The 26,004-nt window shown below is 42.1% G+C and overlaps 1 protein-coding gene across 1 annotated transcript in view; it reads left to right on the top strand.

Moving 5' to 3' along the window:
- Positions 1 to 26,004, top strand: part of LOC120538740 (latent-transforming growth factor beta-binding protein 1-like) — a 616,227-nt gene that overhangs the window by 402,795 nt on the left and 187,428 nt on the right. The window contains exons 7-8 of the mRNA XM_039768171.1: positions 14,937 to 15,208; positions 15,377 to 15,479. Coding sequence (XP_039624105.1) covers positions 14,937 to 15,208; positions 15,377 to 15,479 — 375 coding nt within the window. The remainder of the gene's footprint in view (positions 1 to 14,936; positions 15,209 to 15,376; positions 15,480 to 26,004) is intronic.

The raw sequence follows: 26,004 nt of genomic DNA, 5'->3' as shown, positions 1-26,004 counted from the left end.
CAATTCAACTTTTTTTACTCATTTTTTTGAATTGTTAAATGAAAGCTGGAAAACGCTATACTTTGTCTGAACCCATACAGAAGAGAGCACCGTTATTGGTGGAGCCCATTTAAATTTTTTTTTTTTCAACAAAATATTACAAAATGCAACGTAAATTTGCTGAATTGATTAACTATTTTGACTATATTATTCTTCCTCCAGCACCTTGACTCAAGTGATTAAGTTAAGTGCCCATTTCATAATATGCTTTCAGAAATCATCACCTCTCATACACCCAACATAAAGAAGAATGGCAGTGATATACATCAGGAATCGATTTCCAGTTTTGTTTTAAAAATTCTGCTTTTATCACTGATATGTTTGCTTTCTGTTTTTTTCTTTTAGCATCATTCATGTCGTTCAAAAACAAAAACGTTTACTGTTTTTTATACTATGGCCATTGTTATTTGTTCACAGTCCCTTCAGCAACTTTTCAGCCCTCTTCACTTTTTACACATTTTATTGTGTTGCAGCATTATGCTCAAATTTATTTCAATTCATATTTTGCCTCATCAAACAACATTCAATACCCCAAAATGACAAAGCGAAAACAAGATTTTAGGAATTTTTGTAAATTTTTCTTACCTGAAAAAGGGGCCTGAGTTGCCTTGAAAGCCTGCATATTGTAATCTTTTTAGTTAGAAAATAAAATGTGGCATTTTGCTTGACTTCACATTACATGCTAATTCATTAAAAATAAAAACCTGAAATATCCCATTGACACGAGTATTCCGACCCCTTATTCACTATTTTGTTGAAGGCCTTTAGCAACAATTACAGCCTGGAGTTTTCTTGGGTATAACATGACAATTTGGAGATCTCCTACCACTTTTCTCTGCAGGGTGGTTGAAGACCTTCAGTGGAGAGTGTAAGAAAATAGACTGAGCACGATAAAGAGTCTGGGCACCTCCCTGGTGACCTTGTATAATTAGAATGCACCAACGCATGGAGACACCTTGTGATAATGTCTTTTCAGACATGAGTTCCAAAGTGAACTATTTTCAGAATGGCCAAACTTCCGCTCCTAAATCCTTCCAGCAGAAAGAGGCGGGTCCAAGTGAATGTTCTTGGAGTTGATACCTGAGATGGCACAGCTGTCAATCATCCAGTCTACGGAGGGAGGAAGAGAAAAGGCATTTGAACACAGCGCCAACCCCTGGAGTGGCGGGTTTTTGTAATCACCAGAGCCCTTAAGCTGTCCCCTATGTGCATGCCTGTGATAACAACTGTTATCAGGTCTCTTCAGAGATGTTCGAGTCCGGGCTCTGATTGGGCAGCTCAAGGACATTCACAGAGGTGATCCTGAGCCACTCCTTCATTGTGTTTGCTTTGTACTTAGAGCTATTGTCCTGTTGGATGGTGCCATTTGCAAGCTTAATTTCCTGAAAACATGTTTTCAGTTTGACATTATGGATCATGGATTGTAGACTGATGGGCACAGATGGCAAATATATCCATGTAAAATAAAGTCTACAGCACATTGATGTGTACAGAATGTGAAGGGGTCTAAATACTTTCTTATTCCACTGTACATTTCACAAAGATGGGAGGCAGCATTTCATCAAGACTAGCCAAGGGCACGGGGTGACAATGGATCTTTAATGTGTGGCAGAGACATCTCACAACGTGTGAGCAGTAGATGTCTCCTGGGCTCGAGAAATATTCGTTCCCATTCCAGGCAGAGTCTGATTTGTACTGATGCCCTTGCTTTATTCCAGCATTTTCTTTTTTATGAATGGCTCGATTCATGATGTGTAGCTGGTGTTGAGAACCTCATCATAGTGTCTGCAGCTGCAGAGTATCCTAAGGGGACTTGTTCTTGGCTTTTCTCTCCGTCTCTCCCTTTCATTCCCCAACTTGTTTTAAAGGAGCCAGAAACATTTCCTGCCCTCTCCTTCCTCCAGAGTTGCTCTGTGTTTACTGTAGGTGTAAATGGATGTGACATTTGTTTTATGTTACTACAAATGGCAAAGCTCTGGACTGAAATACTTCCTAATATTTTCTGTCAGGGCTGTGCTCTTCGTTTCTAAGATTTTCCACACATACTGTTCCTCATGCTAAAGATTTCAAGAAAAGCCTGGTTACCTGGGTGATGAGCTTTATTCTGGGCTGCAGACCAGGAATACAAATTTAATTTTATTCACATCAGAAATTCCAGAAGGCTATTATTGTGAAAGTAAGCGAAAGCTGCAGTTGTTACTTAGTGACGGCAGATGCTTAAAAACACACATTCTAATGAATAATTACTTTCCTGCTCTTTCCTCTTTAACACACATTGTTCCTCATGGCCAGTGTGGCATAATGGAAAAATCATAGCTGAAGTTTCAAATCACCAAGTTGGCGGGCTAACTATGTCACTTGACTAGGAGTCGACTGCAACAATGATAACAATAACTAGGAACAGCAAAGCAAATGAGTACAACATTCTGCAGAGTGTAGTGTGGACAGTTTTAAGGATCATAGGGGTCTCCCTCTCCTTGATGAAGGCCATTTTTCAGACACGCTGTCTGTGTAGAGCCTGTGCCATTGTGGAAGACGTCTCTCACCCACCACACATTGTTTGATCTCCTGCCATCGTGAGGTAATATTTGTGTGAAATTTAACCTTAACAAGTGCTCTTGACGAACTCATTTTAAAGTCACCATCTCAATCCACTGGACTAATTCCCTTCATAATTTTAAACATTTCAATCATGTCTCCTCTTAATCTTCTTTTGCTTAAACTAAAAAAGCTCAGCTCTTTTAATCTTTTCTCATAACTCATCCCCTGTACCCCTATACTCAGCCTAGTCGCTCTTCTCTGGACCTTTTCTAGTGCTGTTATGTCCTTTCTGTAGCCTGGAGACCAAAACTGCACCCAGTACACCAGATGAGGTCTCCCCAGTGTATTATAAAGCTTGAGCAGAACCTCCTTGAACTTGTACTCCACACATCAGGCCGCTAGATTACCTAAATTCTCTTAGCCTTCTTAATGGCTTCTGAACACTGTCTAATCCATTCTTACAAAGCGTGCCAATTGGTACCTAACATTTTTTATTTCCTACGTGTAATACTTTACATTTGCTAACATTTAATTTCCTATTCCACAAATCTGCCGAAGCCTGTATGCTGTCCAATTCCCTCTGTAATGATTCAACGGATTCCAGATTATCTGCCAATTTACCTGGCTTGTTATCATCTGCAAACTTTACCAGCTTGTTATTTCTATTCCTATCCATATCATGTATAGATATTAAATATAGCAGCGACCCCAGTACTGACTCCTGTTAGACACCACTCTTGACATCAGCCAATTCTGATAAGGCTCTTTTCCCCATAACCCTCTGCTTTGTGTGTCTGAGCCAATTCTGCACCCATCTACACACATCACCCTGAACTCCAACTTCTTTTAATTTGATGCCCAACCTCGCATGTGGCACTTTATCAAATGCTTTCCGTAAGTCCAGATAAGTAAAATCATAAGCTCCAGTCTTATCATATCCTTTTGTTTCTTTCTTATAAAATTCCAGCATGTTAGTAAGACATGACCTCCCTCTTCTGAACGTATGGCAACTCCTGTTCTTGACAAGTGTTCCTCAATCTTATACTTAATAATTCCTTCCATTAATTAACCTGTGATGCACGTTAAGCTTGCTGACCTTTAGTTACTTGGATTTGCCCGATCACTCTTTTTATATAACAGGACTATATTTGTCATTTTCCAGTTCTTCAACATTTCTCCAGTGTGCAGTGAATTCCTAAAAATATGCGTCAAGAATTTATATACATACTCTCTAGCTGCCTTAAGAACTCGAGGATGAATATTATCTGATCCTGGTGATTTATTTTATTTCAGCCTATTTAATCTAAGCAGCTCGTCTCTCTCTACAATTTCCAGATCCCTCTATAATCCTTAGTAGGCCCTGTTACCGCTAGGATGTTATCCACTTCCTCACATGTGATCTTACAGAATCTGCTGTTTCACTTTCTGCATTTTCTAATTCCCCTTTACAATTCACCTGCTCCAGTATTTTACCAATAAAATACTCAAAGAATAATGCAAGGATTATATATTTGTTTTGCAGAGTTTTTCATTTTTATGATTTTTTTCCATCCTCTCTTGTTTGTTCCTTGTAGATATTTTTATGCTGCTTGTAACATTGACCTGATTCCTTTCCCTACACTTATCTATATGTATATAAACTCACAGGTGACGCAGTGGTATTGCTGCTACTTTGCAGTAAGGAGACTATGGAAGATTGTGGGTTCGCTTCCCGGTTCCTCCCTGTGTGGATAGCGCTTTGAGTACTGAGAAAAGCGCTATATAAATGTAATGAATTATTATTATAAAAGCCAAATACCACTGACTCACTCATCACGAAATCTCCCGAACCATGATGACTTGGGACTTGAAATTTGGAATGTAGGTTACCCTTGGCCCATAGGTGCTCGCTAAGAAACGGTTTTAAAATTTTGTGGTCCAAGCGCGAAATTTCTTGTAGTTTTTTAGACCCGTTTGTATGTCTGTCCGCTTTTCAAGAGAACTACTTAACGGATTTAGATCTTTTTCTCTATAACTTGCTTGAACATTCCATTGATTTTGAGACTTTCTCATCACGCTTTAGGCGCTTTTCCACTGCATAGTACGGCACAGCACAGTTCAGTACAGCTCACCTTGATTCGGCTCAGTTCGGCTCGGTTTGCGTTTCGACTGCAGTTTAGTACCGCTTTAGAGTGGGCGGGATTATTCACGTGTCGTTATAGTTGCGCCGCCTCTACTGCCGTGACACCGTGGAACTTTTACAACAACACGCAGACAACTACAACACTTTAGCTTGACGACGCGCAAGGGTAAGCATCTAAAAAAAAGCACATCACTAGCTAACTTTTATCACTGTTGCAAAGCATAAAATGAACTTAACTGCCAGTGTAACATTAAAATGCTGATTCTGTATATTACAGATCTTCCACATTTTGCAAAAAAGTCGCCGCAACAGACCATCTGTTTGGACATTTAACCGTGCTTCAGAGTGGTGGGATGTGATTGTTCCCGGTTTTACAAACACTCAGTGGCTGGAGAACTTTCGAATGTCTGAAGAAACATTCATCCACTTATGCAACAAACTGCGTCCAGCGATGGAGAGACGGGACACAAACTTCCGCGTGTGTGTACCTTTAAAGAAAAGAATAGCCAGTGACGCAGTAATGACGATTTTCTCCGCCAATCAGTGACCAGCAGAGTTTACACGTCACGTTTTGGTAACGGTTCGGCACGCTTGGAACCTCGGCTGAGGTGGTACTAAAAAAAGGACCAGGTACCAGGTACTGTTCCCAGTGGAAACCCCCCCAAACATGAGCTGAACTGAACCGTGTTGTGCCGTACTATGCAGTGGAAAAGCGCCATAAGTATCATAGCTCGCTTGCGGTGCCGATTTATTAACGTGAATCTGAGAGAGACTCATCAGGTTGCGGGGCCTTCCTCACTCACGTGTCTGCCACGGGGTGTAACCGTAACTCCACTTATTTAGCGAACGAGAGAACTACTTAACGGATTTGGATTTTTTTTTTCTATAATTTGCTTGAACATTCTGGTTGATTTTGCGACTTTTCTCATTGCGCTAAGAATCATAGTTCACTTGCAGGAGCGATATATTTGCGCTAATCTGAGACAGAGGCTGCGGGCCGAGGGGAGGGTGAAGCATGACCTCAGAAGTAGAGAGCTGGGCGGGGCTCTCCTTACTGACCTGTTTCACTAATACGCGGGCAAAGCTGCGTGGGATGGCTAGTGAGTACATATATGCTACCTGATTTTTCTCGACTCTTTACTGAGGCATTCACTTTCCATGCTTTTGTTGTTTGGCTCTCCTTTTGATCTTCCCTGCATTTCCTATCTTCAAAAGTTTTTATTTAGTCATATTGAGTTGAGTTGCATTTTATAACAGAGATCTTCAAAAAAGCGGTTAAAAAAATTAAGCTCAGTTTCATCCAAAGGTCACAGAACATTCTTACACAATTTGTTGATTACAACGGAAAGCAGACTTTCTAGTCTTTTCTTATATTTTTAATTCAGCTTATCAGAAAACTTGTCATATGTTTGGCATCTTAATTGGACGATAACCTAGACACTGCTGAGGCAAACCGGGAAGTAGCCAAAAACTGCATTCCACACTGGCAGCCCTACTCTATGTAAGTACGCTTATTTATCTGTTATAATAATACCTAGCCATACAGAGAACATGCAGATATTCATACAGAAGCTAGCAATAGATTTTAACTTCTATTCCACAAGCTACAAGTCCCACATTTAATCTTTATAATTAAGCAATTTATGGATAAAAAATGAAAAAATATTATCAAAATTCTCAGATGAGCAAAGAAGGATATGTTTAAAAAAGTAATTAAAAGCAATTAATCCCAATACAAAATTAAAGGTTGAAATCTAGAAAACAAAGGAAATTAATCACAGAAACCAGCAAACCTAAAGAAGCAGCATTATTCATAAGATGACACTGTCACAAGCTCAATGACCTCCTGCTGGAACTCTCCAACTAAATTCAGTTTAGAACTAGAGGGTGGGGCCATCACAGTGATGTCTAAGTAGTCCCGCCTCCTGGGACTCCACCCACAAACTACAAGGAATGAATGCCACTTTAAAGAAACAGTACCATTATGCTAGTGAATTAGCAAGAAAGGTTTTTATAGCAACTGAGAGGAAAAAGGCATAGTCAAGAATCTAAATGAACATCAAATTTGTGAATTCAGCTGTAGTTTTAACTGGAGTTACTTCGGAGGTCAGAAGTATATCTATTAAGTCTTGTGGCCATCAAGCTAGAGTGCACTCTGGAAGATTTAAGAAACCTTTAAAATTGCAAGTCTCTTATGTGGCACCCAGACTCTCCTGCTTAATATTAAGGTACTTTATGATTTCACATAACCAGCTGCAGGAAAACAGCTAGCCTCCTGCTAGTTCTTACCTTGGAAAAGAGAAATATGGTAGTTGTGTTGCTCCCTGTCAGGGAGTGAGTATCCTGGCATGCTGGCAGCTAATTGTGGTTTCAATGTCTCTTTCTTTCTCTCTCTGCTTTGGCAGAGGCTTGGAGTTTTCCTGGCCTGGTTATCTTTGTTACCTGCTAGCGTTATTGAGGAACCATTAGCTCATTCCTCTTAATCAGCTTAGCTTCAGTTCTCTTTATCCTCTTTCCTTACATGCAGCCTTGGCATGGAGAGGTCTTGCTGCCTAAGGGGAACCTCTGGTTCTGGGCTGTGGTCCAGTTGTGTCCTGTGCCACTCATTCTTTCCTGGCAACTTATAAAAAACATTTAAGGAGCCAAATAGATGAAAAGACATTGTGGTTTTATACAACACTGAAACCACCTGCCTAATATTGTGTAGGTCTCCATCATACCACCAAAATAGCTCTGACTTATCAAGGAATGAACTCCACAAGAACTTTAAAAGTGTCCTGAGCTATGTGGCACCAAGTTGTTAGCTGCAGATACTTTATGTCCTGTAAATTGCAAGGCTGGACCTCTATGGATTGGACTTTTTTTTACAATACATCCCACAAATACTTGATTGGTTTGACATCTGGGGAATCTGGAGGCCAACTTAACATCTTGAACTCTTATGTTCCTCAAGCCATTCCTGATCAATTTTCTGCATTGTGGCAGGACATATTATCCTGCTAAAAGAGGCCACTGCCATCAGGGAATATCATTGGCCTGAAGGGTGCAAATGGTTGCAGCAATCTTTAGGTAGGTGGTACATGACAAACCTCCACATGAGTCTCAAGATGAAAGGTATCCCAGCAGCACATTGCCTAGAGCATTATACTGCTTCCATTTCTTCCCCAGGTAAATAAAACAGATGTATCTGGTCATCCATATGATCTGAAACAAACCATAATTCATTAAACCAGGCTGGCTTCTTCATTTACTCCTTTGTCCAGTTCTTATAGTTATATGTCCTTTGTACCTGCTTTCAGAGATAGACAGGGACCAGCATTAGCATTCTGACCGGTCTGTGGCTATGCAGCCCAAAACACAGAAAGCTTCAGTGCACCGTGTCTTCTAAAACTTTTCTTTCATGGCCAGCATTAAGCTTTTCAGCAATTTGTAATACAGTAGTTCTTCTGTGGGACCAGAAGCTCACCATCCGCATCAGTGAGCCTTGGGAACCTGTGTCCCTGTCACTGGCTCACCAGTTGTTACTAGTTTTTCTTCCTTGGACCATTTTTGGTAGGTACTAACCACTGCATACTGGGAACACCTCACAAGATCTGCCGTTTTGGAGATGCTCTGACCCTGTCATCTAGACATAACAGTCTGACCCTTGTTAAAGTTGCTCAGATCCTTACACATCACCTTCAAGTAATGACTGTCCACTTGCTGTCACCCATTGACACATGCCATTGTAAACAAGATCATCAGTTTTGTTCACTTCACCTTTCAGTGCTTTTAATGTTGTAGCTGTTTGGTGTATATGCATATACCGCTATATACTGTATATATAATATACACATATACTGAGGTGGGCTGGTGCCCTGCCTGGGGTTTGTTTCCTGCCTTGCACCCTGTGTTGGCTGGGATTGGCTCCAACAGTCCCCCGTGACCCTGTAGTGAGGATATAGCGGGTTGGATAATGGATGGATGGATATGTACTTAGTGGTAATAATCAAGCCTTGACACAATAAAGAGGTTTGGAGCAGCTTCCCGTATAATTGAGAATTGACTGCTGATTGTAAGAAAAAGGTTGATACAAAGGTCTTTACAGACAAGATGCCACAACAGAACTGAATAGGTTAGGAAACATGGCGGATATATTGTTGAAAAAGAAGGAAGAGGAGGGATCTTGGGACTGGAACCGGAAATGAGGTCATCAGCCTGCTACTTCTTAGGATGTGAAAATTACGTCATTAGGATGTGAGCTCTTCTATTCGACTGGAAGTGATGTTTTCTGGGGTGGAACTGTGGTATAGCGGGTCCACAACTCAGATCAAAAGGGCCATATTTTTAAATAGATAATTGCCACACTCACGGCTTAAAGAGGGGGCATGGCAGTATGGCCGGAACAGTTCCCGGGCTCATCCGTGATTGAAGCCGGGAGCTGCTAATTGCCACACCTGAACCACCTCCCCGGAAAGGGGAAGGAGAGAACGGTAAAAGACTGGAGAGCGAGAGAGCAGAATTGGGGGTTGTGCAAGAGAGTGGACGAGCCAGCCAGCGAAGGAAAAGGGAGGTCAGCGTGGCTGGGGGTCCCGGATAAAGCGAGTGATCAGCGCTCAAGAGACGGATTGTACCCACTGAGTATGTGGAGGAATGGGTATGATCGAGGAGGAGTCTGCCCTAGGCATCTGAGGGATGACCATGTGTGTGAGAAGGAAGACAGGAGGACAATCGACCTGAAGCGGACTTGCAGACGCTGGTGGAGGCAGCTAAGATGGGGGTCGGTAGAGAGAGGACCGCGGAGGCTGAAATCTCATTGGCTGAGCAAACATTGAGTGAGCTGAAGAGGCTGGGAAGGGGCTGTGTCTGGCTGGTGTAGCCCCAATGATTGCTGCTGTTTTAGTCTTGTTTTAACCATTTGGGGTTTTATCTTTTTATGGATTATTTATTTATGGAACTGTGAAGCACTGCACTATTTATTTGGACACTGTTGATTTTGTTGTTTTAATAAAAGCACTTTTGCACTTTTTTTGCACCATCCCCTTGCTTCGTTGTGTCTCACTGTCCAGCTCATCAGTGGCATTACCATCAGTGTTGGGTTCAAGAGCTCCCAAAATGGAGATGGGAGCCTGGAGCAGAACCTGCATCGTCACAGGAACCGTCAGGCGGAATTTCCCACATTTGATCTGCGGGAAGATAAGAGGAAGGATTAGTGCACTCTGCCACCCCCTGATCTGACCAGGAATTACCTTCTTCTTTGCCCTTTAGCTGCTTCCCATGCGCATGTGTGTGACAGCTGTTACCCATTAAAATTTCAATACCAAGAAGGACCTGAGATTTCAAGGCGATATTTAAGTGGCAGATTACTCATGATATATGGCGTACTTGATTATTAGTATAGTCTGGTCACACCTGCGTAATGGAACGGATAACATCTTGTAAATAACCGCTTCTACACAATCTGACATGGACAGGAAGAGACATTTCATGTGTTTTTGTTGAGTGGCTTGCCATGCATCCCCTGTATATACCAATAGTTCAACCATGGTAACCTCTGGTTGCTTCTGACATGCTAGTCATTATCTGACCATGTCCCAGACATGCTCAGTAGATGACAAATATGGTGAATGTGCAGGCCAGGGAAGAAGTGGCACATGGTGTTCATCCAGGACCTGCATAAGGTTTTGTGCCACATGTGGTCAAGCATTGTCTTGTTGGAATATGTCATCAGGGAACCTCTGCAGATAGGGATAGGTACTGGGAATGGAAGTGAAACCTTATTTCACTTTATACCTTAACACCTGGTGGTAGATACAAATGGTGTGACAAAATGCATTCCTCCAAGTGTCTTGCTGCAGTGCCTCCATCCACAGATCCATCCATCACAGTGCATTAAACTGAACCAAGACTGATTGTAAAGCACAATGTGATGCCTGCCATTGCAGTCACAGACATATGTAGCCAAGGGTCAAGAGTATCAGAAGCAATGAGCAGTGAGCAAGAAGACCCTGCTGCTGCAAATGGGTTTCAAATGGTGCCTAAGGCCTGCGATATGGTACTTGGTCCATCACTGACATGCTCATGAGATATCTGTCCTCCTACGTGTCTGAGCATTCCAGACCCCTGACTTCAGTGGGCCCAACCCACCTCTATTCACTGACTACATACTCTTGTTGCTCTGCTCACAGTCCATCCAACATGCATGCTGATTTCTAGGAAGGATAATCCACTTTCCCGCATTCCCATAAGTCTCCCACAAAGAAGGTGTGAGGGCTGGGCATATGGCTGTCATACTCTTTGCTGATGAATGTTTCAATGAATTTCCCTTTGCAGTGCCTTTTAAATCCACTGTGGGTCTAAAAATATATAGCACTTCAATCCAATTGGGGATGTTAAATCTCAGTTTATCAGTTCTCAGTCAAGAATTTGAACCCAGGCCAATAAGAAACTGTGCAGCAGGAGTGCTAGCCACTGCTACACTGATGAAGGATCATCATCTCCAGGTTAACCTGACAAAGACGAACCTATTGTTATCCCAGCTCATCTATTGATTCATTATCCCATCTCTATTATCGCTAACACCTGCTAAGTCTGTTCACCTCCTTGTGGCGGTGATCAATGACCAGATGTCCTGCAGGGACCATTTTTGTAGATCTTGTAGATTTTTTCCTCTACACAACATCCGCAAGATCAGACCATATCTGACAGAGTATGCAGCATGACTCCTAGCCCACTCTTTGGACTTGTCATGTCTGGACTATTGCAAATCTCTGCTGGGTGGAATACTGGCATATGTCACCCAGATGATTCAAAATGCAGCGTCACGTCTGCTATTCTGATCTGCGGGCACATGCCACTCCTCTTTTCAGATCACTACCCTGACTATGTACTGCATATGGAGAATACTTGTGAGGTCTGGTGGCATCAATTCTTAACCCAGTTTGTTTTTATCTGTAGCTCCTAGCTGGTGAAGTGAGCTTCCCACCTACATTTGAAATTCAGTCAACCTCAATGTGTTTATGAAGACACACTTGTTTGGTGAATTTCTGTCTAACTGATCAGTTAAGTTTTGTAACACAAGAATTGTAACTCATTTGTATTTTGTTCTTAGGCCACTTTTGTAACCTTGTCCCATCAAACTTCTTCCCAAACAGTGCCCCCAGACGATTATGTTGACCTCTTTTATGCAGAATATTCTATATTTATATTCTTTTTAAGACTGAATCTCATTAATAGGTGGTTCCCTATCACACACACACACACACACGCACACGCACACGCACACACACACACACATATATATATATATAACCTTTTTAATGTCAGTTTCACATTTTTAAGTTTGGAAAAACGGTATTTTTCTTTACCATCTTGAGTTTCATTATTTACTTGATGGTCCCAATAGTGATCACAGGACTGCACAGTTGCACTTGTGATGTCACAAGACATTATGTAGAAATCTGATGCTCTTCAACTTTCCAAGTTATCCCCCAGTGGATGAATTCTCTCTGTCCCCTTAGTACTAGTTAGCTTAATTTTGAGCAAGACGTTAGCATTAGCATCAATTTCAAATCACAATTCTATAAACCCCACATCTTACAATAAGGATTACAAAACCCTGGCACCATTTTCAGTTTCTGTGGATGTAGAATCCCCAGAGTAAGGGTGAGGTTGCAAAGAAAAATGATGACGTGTGTAGTAATTAGCAGAGGAGTGTCAAAGGTCGTTTCTGCCCAATCCAGCACCGGTCTTTTTTTATATATTTGCAAAAGAGAAGAGCAACCACTGCCATTTATCTATTCACCTCTACTACTGGTTAAATGTTTGTGACCATTCTATAGCTCAGTTAATATACTGTCCACTACAAACATATATATATATATATATATATAGGATTGTTTCTGATAACTATACTTTTAATTTGTTGCTGATGTATATTTATTGATATTTATTCCCATTTTTAGTCATTTATTTGTTTATCAATCTCTGTCACCAGTACAATGTTATTGTCCCATTTTATATGTTGATGATCCAGCAGAACTATAATATCATAATGTTCATTGTTCACACATCTGTTGAATTAGTTATGTCTCGTTTAAATATCTCCGCTCATGATACAGTATATTGTATTGGAGTACTAACTGTAAGCAGTACCCCTACTGCAGAACATTCAGTGTTTGTCGCACCATGCTGCGAAAGGTGGGAATGACAAATAGCCCTGTGAAACGAGAAAAGAAAGAACCATATAGAGACAATTGGTAAAGGACTATAACGGCAAGTGGAAAATTATTGTGCTCACCAGACTATTCCAGTTTAATCATCATTTTCCTATTCGCTGCTGGATTCGGATTCTCCACCACTACTGACATCGTTGTCATTTTCCCATAAGGCATCATCTTCACTTCCATCGATGCTGTTGGATATGCTGCACTTTTTGAAGCTTTTCACAACCAAATCCTCTGGAATAAGCTTCCAAGCAGCAATGATCCAGGCACACGTCTGCGCCAATATTGGGGCTTTCATTTTGCCAGTTGGCGTTGTGTCGTGTACCGCTATTGCAGCCCATTCGGTATAAATTCTTGATACATGAGCCTTAAACGGCCAATTGATGCAGACATCTAGAGGTTGGAGGAGCGATGTCATGCCTCCAGGAATCAAGGAATTATTACTTTATCTGTTTTCCCATCTTTCAGTCTTTCTTTAACACCTTCAGTTAAATGGCCACGAAGCTGTCCATGACCAACATGTTTGGCATTTTCAGGGGACTGCCCGGCCGATGTTGCCACACACATTTCAGTCAATGGATTAAGAGATCATTGTCCATCCAACCCTTTTGTTGAGCTCTGATGATGATCCCAGGAGGAAACTTCTCATTTTTTGGCAAGGTCTTCCTTTTAAATATTACGTACGGTGGTAGTTTCTTTCCATCCGCAAGAATCGTCAACATCACGGTACACCGCTGCTTCTCTCTGCCTCCCATGCGTACCGGGACACTCTTGTCTCCGACTGCATTAACGGTAGTGTTTGAGGGATTCTCAAAATAAACTGCTGTTTGATCAGCATTACCAACTTGCCCCATTAAATACATTTTCTGCTGCCTCAACTGAATAACGTGTTTTTGTAAAGCTAGTAACTTTTTTTCATATGCATCTGGTACTGCGAAATGGTCGTGTGGCGTCTTATTGATAAGCCATTCCTTCTCAGGAAGTGCGTAACCCATCTGCGGCTTGCTTTGAACTGTGTGATGGGTATTCCACGTTCTTTTCACGAGCTTTCATCTGAATCATTTCCGTGGACACTGCATATCCAAGCTGACGCCTGTCTTGAATGTAATCAGCGAGTGTAACTTCAACTTGTGGAAACTGGGCACGTTTTCTGCGAAATGCCCATCTGTTTTTGTTGCATGACGAAAGTTTTTCTTTCTTCCGTCGCCAATCTCGAACGCATGACTCTGGAAAACCGTACTTGCGACCTGCTGCCCAAAATTTCCTATCTTCTCTGCTTCCAATATCACTTTTAGTTTCTCTCCTGCCGTGAAGGAGCATAAACGTTTGCTACTATCCATGCTGAATGACGATGCCTAACTGATTTTCACACATCCTCGTGTATATAACGCGCACCTGATTTTCTAAATCTAATTTTCAGGAAAAAATGAGTGTGTGGTACACGCGTAAATATGGTAGTCAATAATTACCCACTAGTTACCCAGTTACCCACTGACTTAGAAGAGGAGAGTTAGGATTCTTCCAGTTGGGCAAGATAAGTCTATGTGATAGTAGTGAAGTAAAGGCAATTCCAGTTTGTTTGTCCTTCTCCACTTTAAGCCCCTCTGTGAGCCCACCAAACACAGCTGTTAGTGGATTAGAAGGGACTGTGACACCAAGGTATTTCAATATGTTGGTTGAGAATGATGTTAATTTGGTGCAGGCCCAAAACATGTGACCCAGTGAGGCTGGAACTTGATTGCAAAGTTTGCAGGTTGGATCTCGCCCTGGAAACATTTTGGACAATTTTAAACAAGACAATTGTGCTCGATATGTAATTTTAATTAAGTTGAATAATTCTATGCTTTGCACATATGGAGCCCGAGTGGATTCTGTGTATTGCTACCTTCCACTCCTTTTCTGAGAAGTTGAGTGAGAGATCCTTTTCCCACTGTACTCTGGGATCTTTGAAAGGGAGGGACTGTAAAATGTTTGTATATGTTAGAGAAATGCTGTCTGAGCTACTCAATATTCTCTCCTCTCAACTGCAGGAAATGCTTCTATGGTGAATGTTCATGTCAAACATCCTCCTGAGGCTAATGTGAAAATCCACCAAGTGTTGAGGGTCCATGGTAGACAAGCACTCCCCAGTCTGGAACAGAGTGATTCAAGTTTTCCAAGGGTCTCCGAGGACAACAGGAATGCTCTAACAGCAAGGGAGAGGAACTCCGTTTTAGCCTCCAGGACACAAGAGAGGCTAATCATTAATGGCGGAGGTTCGGAGACGGTTGGCCATTGCTTTACAGAAGTCAGGAGTGGCCAGGTAGGGAGAACATAACACTTACTGCCATGGTAATGACGCTTTTACTATGTGACCAAAAAAATGAAGAAGCTCAGTCTGTATGTTATTGTTATGTACAAAGTTTTCAAACGTTCTTCCCTGATGTTCTGCACAGCTAACTTCTCTTTCATCTCCATGTTTTGTTTTCAGTGTAGTTCTCCTCTGCCTGGAGCTCACACACAGGATGCATGCTGCCAGGGCTCAGGGTTGGCCTGGGGAATTTCTGAATGTGCCCTTTGTCCATCATTTCAAGGTAGTGTAAACCCATTGGTTGCTTTATGAAGTACAATCATAGGAAAAAGTTTGGGAACCCCTCTCAGCCTGCATAATAATTTACTCTCCTTTCAACAAAAAAGATAACAGTGGTATGTCTTTCATTTCCTAGGAACATCTGAGTATTGGGGTGTTTCCGAACAAAGATTTTTAGTGAAGCAGTATTTAGTTGTATGAACTTAAATCAAATGTGAAAAACTGGCTGTGCAAAAACTTGGGTCTCCTTGTAATTTTGCTGATTTGAATGCATGTGACTGCTCAATGCTGATTACTTGCAACACCAAATTGGTTGGATTAGCTTGTTAAGCCTTGAACTTCATAAACAGGTGTGTCCAATCATGAGTGGTAAAAGGTATTTAAGGTGGTCAATTGCAAGTTGTGCTTCCATTTCACTCTCCTCTGAAGAGTGACAGCATGGGATCCTCAAAGCAACTCTCAAAAGATCTGAAAACAAAGATTGTTTAGTCTCATGGTTTAGGTAGAAGGCTACAAGAAACTATCTCAGACGGTTAAACTTTCAGTTTCAACTGTAAGGAATGTAATCAGGAAATGGAAGGCCACAGGCACAGTTGCTGTTAAACCCAGCAGGACTGGCAGGCCAAGAAAAAGACAGGAGTGGCATATGTGCAGGATTGTGAGAATGGGTACAGACAACTGACAGATCACCTCCAAAGACCTGCAAGAACATCTTGCTGCAGATGGTGTATCTGTACATCGTTCTACAATTCAATGCACAAAGAACATCTGTATGGCAGGGTGATGAGAAAGAAGCCCTTTCTGCACTCACGCCACAAACAGAGTCACTTGTTGTATGCAAATGCTCATTTAGACAAGCCAGATTCATTTTGGAACAAAGTGCTTTGGACTGATGAGACAAAAATTGAGTTATTTTTAAACCTCTTAGCAACTGATGACACCTTTGAGACCACACCCTCAGCAACGGGGAAGCCATGTCTTGACAGCGGACTCACAAAATGGCGGCACCCATAACTAAACATAATGCATCAGAATGGCACAAAGTACTTTCAGCCATTTTCAATAAATTTTTAATGCAAAAAATAACCAAGTATTTGGAATCCTCATAATCCAACCCCAAATAAGGAACAGTTAGAGAGCAGGAAAATAAAAAATATTAAGATAAAAAACTTATAACAGCATCTAAACCTGCTGCTATGTTTTCTATCATAAGAGCATTTTCCAGAAATTAGTTGTTTAACAGTATTTTTGTAAAATAATAACTGTTTGTTAGATGTTGTGAGCATATGGACTGGACAACTTGACATGTGGATTATGTAACACGGGAAATGGGAGATTTTTTTCATCAATATTGTTTGCCGTTGTCCAGCATTGGCCACCTTAGATGTTCTACTCTTTGTTCCCTCCATTCTGAAAGAAAATATGAAATGAAAAAGTTGTGATAAAACTGGGGCACCATTGAGCCCTCAACACAATGACACAAGAACAGTCCTGGGTTCAAATAAAAGATGGTTTATTTTATCACAATACCTCCACAAAGTAACACAAGCACAAGTTATCTTTCTCTTCCAATTCACCTCTCCTCTCTCCACTGCACTGCACTCCTCCAGTCGAGTGTTGCTTTCCTTCTGACTCGCCTTGACAAAAGAGTTCAAGCTCTTTTATTGAGGGACTGGGAAGTACTTCCGGTGCCACGGCTGCTGCCCATTGAAAGTACTTCCAGGTCATTCAGAAGTCCAATATAGTAGGGAGTGCATCTCCCTGCAGCACCGACGGACCCCAGCAGGACTGTGCTGCCAGACTACAACTCCCAGCATCCGCTTCTGGTTCCCGAATGGGTGCCGATATGAAGGGCTTCTGCCATCTAGCACCTGGAGGGAATAAACACCCCTGAGACTGTTCTTCCCTGTCCTCTTTTATCCCGACCAGGGAAGGTATTAAGCACATGTCTGGTTGGGACACCTGTCTATTTGTTTGGGGCTTTGCACCTGGATAAGAATCCATCTTCTCTGACTGGGATGTCCATCCTTTAGAGAAGCCTTGTCCGGGTATGACATTCTTCCCTCTTTTGGCTGGGATGCCTTTTTGTTCACTTGGGGACTCCTGTCTGGGTGAGGGATCTTCCCGACTTCTTGCCAGGATGCCTATGCATCCTGTGGTCCCCCTACAAAGTCTTCTCAACCATTACTGTAAACTACATGGGACAAGTGACATATGAAAAACAATAATATTTGTTACGGGCATCTTTAAAAAAAAACTGTTTAGTACAACTTATCAATTGATTTATGTGCCAGATATTACATGATTAATTACATAATAAAATTGTTTTGAAAGGAATATCTACTTCAGGGGGAGCAGCAGCAGAGTAAGACATTGTTCTTCTCAAACTGTGCTTGATAAATAGGCCATAATGATAATTACTTTCATCAAGGTTTTAAAAAGTTTCTTTCTATGTGTGAATGTATCTTTCTTTGCTTAGCAGACACTTTTATCCAAAGTAACTTACAAAAGAGATCAACATAATCGAGTAAATATTAGCTTGGGAGACTGTTTGGGATCAAACATTTTATGACAAGGGTACAAAATTGACCATCACAAGTGAAGAGCTCAAAAGATAACACCAGCGAGTTACAATTCTTAGATTATAAAAACCATTTAGGCAGAAATTCACCAAACAAGAGTCTTCAAAGGCTTCTTAAACACAGCAATGAAGGTGGGCAGCTTCTTCCACCAGCCAGGAACTACACATGAAAAGAGGCTGAATTGAGATTTAATGCAGATGCCATTGGTGGCATCACCAGACACTGTTCAGCTACATACATGAGTGTTCCTGAAGGACATTAGGATCTCAAAAGTGTCTTCACACATAGAGATGTTGACCCACTGACTACTCTCTAGGTTAGCATCAAGGATTTAAACTTAATATGTGCCACTACAGGCAGCCAGTGTAGTGATCTGAAAGAAGGAGGGACATGTGCCAACCTCAGCAGGTTGAACACAAGACACACCATTATGTTTTGAATCATTTGCAACAGCTTGGTGACACAAGCCGATACACCTGTCAGCAGAGAGTTGCGGTGGTCCAGATCCAACCTTGCATATGTAGTCAGATAGATGGACGTTGTATGGAGTGAATCTACAAGACTGTGGCAACATGAGACAGCTGGTCATTAATCATTAGCTCAGGCTTGTGTATTGACTTGATGTGATGGTGTGGGTCCGGCGCCATGCTCCCATCTTGCTTCCAGGAGCCCTCATGTTACAGATGAGCTCGGTAGTGAGACACAACTTAGCAAGGGGATGGTGCAAAAGTGCAAAGTGCTTTTATTTAAAAACAACAAACAAAAACAAGTGTTCAAATAAAGTGCAGTACATCAAAACTTTAAATAAATAATCCATTAAAAAAGAAGTGAAGTGGAGGTTAAAATCCAATAGAAAAAATTATTTTAAAAACAACAATGAGGTTAAAACAATGCTGGAAACAGTCTATTTAAAAACAAAGCCTGGTGTCTTCTTTTTACCTGGCGGCTCCATTGGGCTTTGCAACAGGAGAGTCGCCCTACATGCAGCTGACCTTCTTTCCACTCAACTGGTCTGGAGGTTTCCCAATCCCTGGCTTCGTTTCCGCTCCCTCCAGACCAAGACTTAGATTCCCCAACAGCCAGGACTCTCACGCTGGGGAATCCATCTCCCAAGCCTCCTGACTCTTGCTGCCTTCTCGGCTTTACACGGCCAGCCGTCCTTCTTCCGGTCACTCCTCCATAAAATGCTCAGTGGGAGTGACCACTACCTACAGCCCTCAGGTGTCGGCCAAACACCCCGCTAGGGTTCACTGTTCTGCTGCTTGCGAGCGCTCGCTCGTTCCCTCTCTCTCTCTCTCTCTCTAACACACACTGGCTTTCTCCTCACTGCTTCCTGCTTTATTCCACACTGCTGCAGTCTCAGTTTCTTTCTCTTTTTTCTTCATCCTTCATTTCTTTTTTTTTCTCTAGCTGCCTTGTGCTTCTAATTATAACAGGGATATGGCAGCTGTGGCAATCAGCAGCTCCCGGGAACAATTATGGATGCGGATGGTTTCTCAACTCTGCCCTTAGGTGAGAAACGCCCACATCACAAATTCCGCAAGAACCGCTTCGGCCGCACACCACCACACCCCTCGCTAAGCTGTGAGTGCTGCGAATATTTATTTTAAAAATGGCCTCTTGACGTGAGCTGTGGACCCGCTATACCACATTTGACAGGTGTTAGTGATAATGAGACGAGCTGAACAGAGAGATGGGATGCTGAACTGGGATAACAAGAAGGTTCATCTTTGCCTGGTTGAGCTGCAGATGGTGTTTCTTCATCCAGGTTGGAATATTAGTGTGACATGCTGAAATTCTAGTTGATATCATGTGGTCCTCTGGAGGTAATGACAGGTACAGCTGGGTATTATCCGCATAGCACTGAAAAGAGAAAGCGTGGGACAGGTTAATGGGGCCTAGTGCGGATCTATGCAGTCAAAAGAGGAGCGGACCTTTATGGAAAAAATGGAAGAAACCCTGGAAAAGGCAGTTCAAAGAGAGACCCCGTTTCCAGGTAGGTTGGGTGTGCAGTGGGTGTCAAAAAGAAGGGTGTCAATACAATACAATACAATACACAGAACAGAACAAATCCTCAATACAGAATAAAAATAAACATTTTACAAGTATGGAGCAGAACTTAACAGTAGATGATATCACATAAAATGATTTGGATTTGTTTAGAATCTCTTTAGAATCTTAGCATTTGTTTAGGCATTTGTTCATGCCTAGAGCACGCTTAACACATCCCCTCATCAAAGCACCTGAGGGCAGGCCCAGTGACACTAAGATCAGAGAGGGTGGCAAGGGTCTTGATTGACCGTTTCTGTATTTTTTCTTGTGCCGTTGCAATACTTTCTGTATCAATATAGGGTCGCATTGACTTTTTACATTTTCCAACATGTTATATTACAAAGTGCCCCATTTGGTTTACGTAAAATGAAAATCCTCAGTTAACTGAGTTGTCAGCCAAAAGCCATCCATATTCCAACGTAATTCCCATTGAAAGCTTCTGGAATGTGCCAGATGAACGTGACAGATCCAGCTGTGCCCCAGCTGGGCGGCTCCAGGTTATTTCTCCAGCCGGCTGGTCTCTGTCCAACATTAAAAACTACCCCCTTCCTGGTGGCAGGACTATGAGACTTTGTGCTTGGTTGCGTCATCTTAGGGGTCACCCCCGCATTGCCAGATAATTAGCAGTTAATCTTACAAGGAGCAAACTGCTTAGGGAATGGAATTTCAGGAGCAAACTGTAAAGCGGGAGAGGCAATCGTGTCCAGCTGCTCGGGCCAGTGTGAGGCTGGATTTGATTGAAGCCAGAAGAGTACAGTATACCTCCATTTGTAATCCTGAGCAGTGATAATGTGTGAAGAACAAAAACATGTTTTATTTATTATGTGAATTCTTTACTCATCTGCCTTCATTCTCCCATTACCTAACATTTGCAGATCACTTTTTGCTTCGTTTTCTGAGTGCATGGCAGCATGGCTGAGCTTTCCTTGTACATCACACAATGCCAACAACTGAAATTATAATAATGCCATTCTTTGAGTGCTTCAGCGGCTGCAGGTTATCATTGCAGATTCTCCCTTAACTGAACCCAGAATGTCATATTTTTAATACTGTATATGACACTGTTGGTCAGAAGCTTTAGAACACCTCAGTATTTCTTCAAATTTATTTAGTTGAAATGCAATGAATGGCCTAAAATGGTGAAAGGGTGAGCGGTAACCTGCCAGAGGTTTCAATTTAAAGTTTAGGTTGGCAAAAAACAAAAAAAAAACAATAAAATGCCAGAATACAAGATATTACAAATTAGCCTTCTTCAGGAAACAACCAATGGATTACAATGTACAGAGCTTCTGCAGGTATTTCAAGGCCCTGTTTTGTCCTTTAAGGAATGGCTTTCTTCCTGCCACTCGCCCTGTCAAACCTGCAGCACAAGGTCTCCTCTTCACAGTAGAAATGGAGACTTGCTTTTGTCGACCTGCACTTTTAAACTGTAATTGAAGCTGTTGTGCTGTGAGGTGCCAATCAAGCAAGCTGGTGGCCCTTAGAAACTTGTCTTCTGATTGGCTTGTGACTTTGGATCTGCCAGATCTCCTCCTATCAGTGTTTCTTCAACGTTCCAGTTGCCTTTGGATTGTGTAGGACACCACTGTCCTCATTGAAATTTTGATTTTATTTTCCAATTTCAGTAAATAAAAGGCCTACTCTTCCGAGGGTAATAATTTACCTGCATTTTTATTACTCTTTAATTTAATATTGTTTTTATCAGTTTGCTTTTGCTGGAGTATGTGAATTTCCCCTTGGGATTAATAAAGTATCTATCTATCTATCTATCTATCTATCTATCTATCTATCTATCTATCTCTCACTCATTCATATAGTGCCTTTCCTATCTATCTATCTCTCATCATTCTATCTATCTATCTATCTATCTATCTATCTATCTATCTATCTATCTATCTATCTATCTATCTATCTATCTATCTATCTATCTAATGCTCTGTCTCATTTCATTTGTTGATTGCCATTTTTTGCCATTATGCAGTGGAATTTTGTCCAAGTAGCACTTCAGAGGGTGTAGTAACCCAGTCTGTTCCAAGTCTTCTTTACCTCTTTTAGGGCTAATTTTTTTTTTTGTTTGTTTCTCCCAGGGCTGAATATTTTTCCAAAAACTAACTTTTTTAAAAGAATAACACAAAGCAAATGAACAAAAAATATTAACTTTTTTCAAACGTTACTGTCTTGCATATTGTATGAGCCTGCATACTATATGATTCCACATACATTTTACACAGTAAAGTCCTACAAAGTATGATATCACTTAAAGCAGCGAATTGCATGGATTGCCACATTGCACTGCTTGCAATACGTGTTGCACTGGTGCTTCCTTTTCAATTGTCTGTTGCTGCACTTTCTCACATATATCATTAGTGTGTACTGTAGAGAGACAAGTCACCCATTTGACATCATGCCATGACACTGCCACCAAGTTTTCTGCCCACATGAAAACCGTTGTAAAAAGGCGCTATATTGTGCCCGACCCGGCACAGACTGACACATAGGCACGTGTTAAAATGAGCACACTTTTATTTCTCTCATCAGCCGTGGGGCACGCCTTCCCCGTGTCCAACAGGCCCAACACTTTAGTACCACCAAAACACTCTTTCTTCTGTTCCACCACTCCTCCTCAAGCTTAGTCCTCCTCCTCCCGACTCTGGCTCCTTGAGTGGTGATGGCTGACCCTTTTTATAACCCACCCGGAAGTGTTCCAGGTGCTTGACCACCTGGTCCTGATTGCACCTCCAGGTGGGATTGATGAATCGTCCAGCCAGGCTGCTGAGTCCATGCAGCTCCCCCTAGCGGCCATCCAAGCCCCCAATCAGGCTGTGGAGGACTCCATCTTCCATGGAGCCCTGCAGGTGGTTGGGGAATCGCCGTCGGCGAGGGAGGCTGCCACCAAGCATCCCAGGGGAGGTACTGGACTGCCCATGGTAGTTCCCCCAGAACATAAGCAGCAGGGGCGTCCCTGCCGGGCATGGGACCTGGCTGTCCTTCACACCGTATTGTCACCTCTTTTCATCTTCAGCCTGTCTGGCTTCAACTGTGAAGACCTGTGTCTCCTGTTCACCCTCACTGTGCCACAAGCTCCAATTCCCCTGCTCTGTAGCTCCATGTATAAAAATTGTCCATGTACACAACATGACTCAAATGTTCATAGCCCTGAAGCAGCCCCGGCACAATCTGACTTGTTCTCTCTTTGAAAGAAATGCTTTCCTGTATATGTAATTACTTTAAGGCAGAAACCAGTGTTTGCTTCTGCCAGTACAAAATCCTTTATGCCATACTTTGTGGGCTTGTCTGGCATATATTGGCAGAAAAAAAGTGTCCCTTTTATTTTATCATAGATTCATCCACAGACAAATCACGGCCAGGCTGATAAAATTGTTTATATGTTGATTCCACACTGTCAAGCAGGGGCTGAACTTTATACATGGGGTTATAGCCTGGCTCACCTCTTGGGATTTGCTTCTGGTTATCACAGAAATGAATAAAACTTTGCAGCAGCTCGTACCTATCATCACAAAGCATAACCTGTCCAAAGCCACCAGGGGACAAAGCACATTTGGACCACTGCTCTCTGAAGATATATCACCAGTCTAGCCCCATCTCTATTTGTAATGCCACAAAGCCCTTCGTCTCATCTTTTGTTGTGGGTATCCACTTTGAAAATCGAGAATGTGGTACAAGCGCAGCCCGCAATTCAAAAAATTGCTCTGCATACCTGTTTGTCTCATCTGACAGTAGCTGAAAAGCAGCATCAGGAGAGAGCAGCCTGAAGTAGTCCAGCACCTGGTAATCTGTCGTGTCCAACAGCAAGCCATGCTGTCTTGTGAAGTCCAGTAGCCAGTTTGGCTCCCACTGATCAATGTTTAGGTATTCCTCCCACACGAACCTTGCAGTAGGCGCGTCGGCTATGCGAATGCACTCAGCTGGCAGCCAATCAGCTGGGACGGCATCGGCTGGTGTCCGATCAGCTGATGTCAGTTCCTCAATCTCTTGCTCGATCTCCTGATCACTATCAACAAAATCAGATTCTGAAAAATCAGAGTCCAACTCGGTGATAATGCGCAAAACATCGTCTGCCAGTATTTTCTTTTCTACACTTGCTTTGCTCCCTCGTGAGATGTTGATACCATACTGCCTTTGTTTACATTTGTTTACATTTCATAACTCACGCACACGCAAGGATTAGATACCGAGTCAATGAATCTAACATTCCTCCAAGCAGAGAGGGAATACCTGTGACACAACAGTGAGTTTTGTCGGTCTTAACAGCTGATTGTCGCCCTCTACCCCTGGATGTTGACTTTTGTCGACATTCGCCCTCAACCCTACCTGTCGACAAAAGTCGACATCTGCCCTAAATGAGTAAAGAAGCATAGAGGCTTTTTAAGTAATCCACAGAAGTTGGGACACCTGCGCAAATTGTTTGCTTCAACTTGCAAGGCTTCATTTACTTTAATTGCTGCAGGACATCTGTAGATTGTAACCTGTTACAGGGGAACTTTGGATTGCGAGCATAATTCGTTCCAGATTCGTGCTTGCAAGCCAAAGCACTTGTATATCAAGCCAAATTTCCCCATAAGAAATAATGGAAGCTCAGATGATTCGTTCCACAACCCAAAACTATTCATATATACAAATATGATTAATACAAAATATAAAGTAAAAATACATAAAACAAATTAACCTGCACTTTACCTTTGAAATGAATTGTGGCTGGTGTGAGGGAGACGAGAGAGAGGAGGAGGAGGTTTATTGTGCATAACGACTTTCACCCTAACTAACGGAATCGCTGCTATCTGTTGGCTCACTGGAATCTTCTTTTTTTGTGACTTTAACAAGGAACCTCTCCAATAGCAGTTGCTTTTGCCTGAAAAGTCACTACACTTGAACACAAATTTTTAAAAAAATGCTTTACGCAATGTAAGGTTTCTAAACTCTTTTGGGATTCCACCCAATGGGACGACACGTGGAAGAGCGTCCCGAAGCAACCGCAGGCTCCCAGCGCTATAGCAGTTCGCCGTAAAAGTGAATCCGAAAAGATCGTGGACATGCTATAAGCGCCTGCCGTGGATGGGTGAGACAAGGAACATTATAAATGTGCAGGGCACAGTACTACTTGGCCGATAACCTGGCCATGACCCTGCCTGACTGCTGTGTCTGTGTATAGAAGAGTGGCAGATCTCGCTACAGTAAATAACCGTTCTGTTCCTATTTCAAGCTGAATAAAGGTGGTGTTGTTGAAGTACTGATTCTCAGCTTTGTGTTTTGTGGTGCAAGACAGGGACTCGCATGTTACAACACACACGTGGTCACCATGCTATAGTAAACAGTATATGCTCATATGGATGTTGACTATATGAGTGAGGCACGCCGACTGACACCGAGATTGGGAGACGATTACCCACAATCCTGTAGTGAGAGAGAGAGAGAGAAGAACCATCGGCTCAGTTGTGATCAAATATACGTACTACTCGTATAGCAAGACCTCACTCGTTTATCAAGTTAAAATGTATTAAAAATTTTGGCTCGTCTTGCAAAACACTCACAGACCAAGTTACTCACAATCCTAGATTTTACTGTAGTTGTTCCCTGACGAAGGCCCATTTGTAATATTTTGATATTTCCTTTTCTTCAGTTTTTGCTAACCTATACATTACATTTAAACCTCTGGAAGTTTACGGCTTGCCTTTTCATCATTTTAGGCCATGCATTGCAACTGATTATATCTGAAAGAAGAACAGAGATGTTCTAAAACCCTGGTTCTTCACAGAGTTGTGCTTCCTGAATTAGTGACGTAGTTTACATCCAACACACTCACTATGCCATCTAGGCAGGATATTTCCTAGATCATAAAATCCAGGTTTTATCATCTTTAATTCTGGTTTTCATGGA

This window comes from Polypterus senegalus, chromosome 11 (assembly GCF_016835505.1).
Source record: "Polypterus senegalus isolate Bchr_013 chromosome 11, ASM1683550v1, whole genome shotgun sequence".
NCBI lineage: Eukaryota > Metazoa > Chordata > Cladistia > Polypteriformes > Polypteridae > Polypterus > Polypterus senegalus.
The sequence above is the reverse complement of the archived record's forward strand: the minus strand, read 5'-3'. Positions and strand labels throughout refer to the sequence as shown.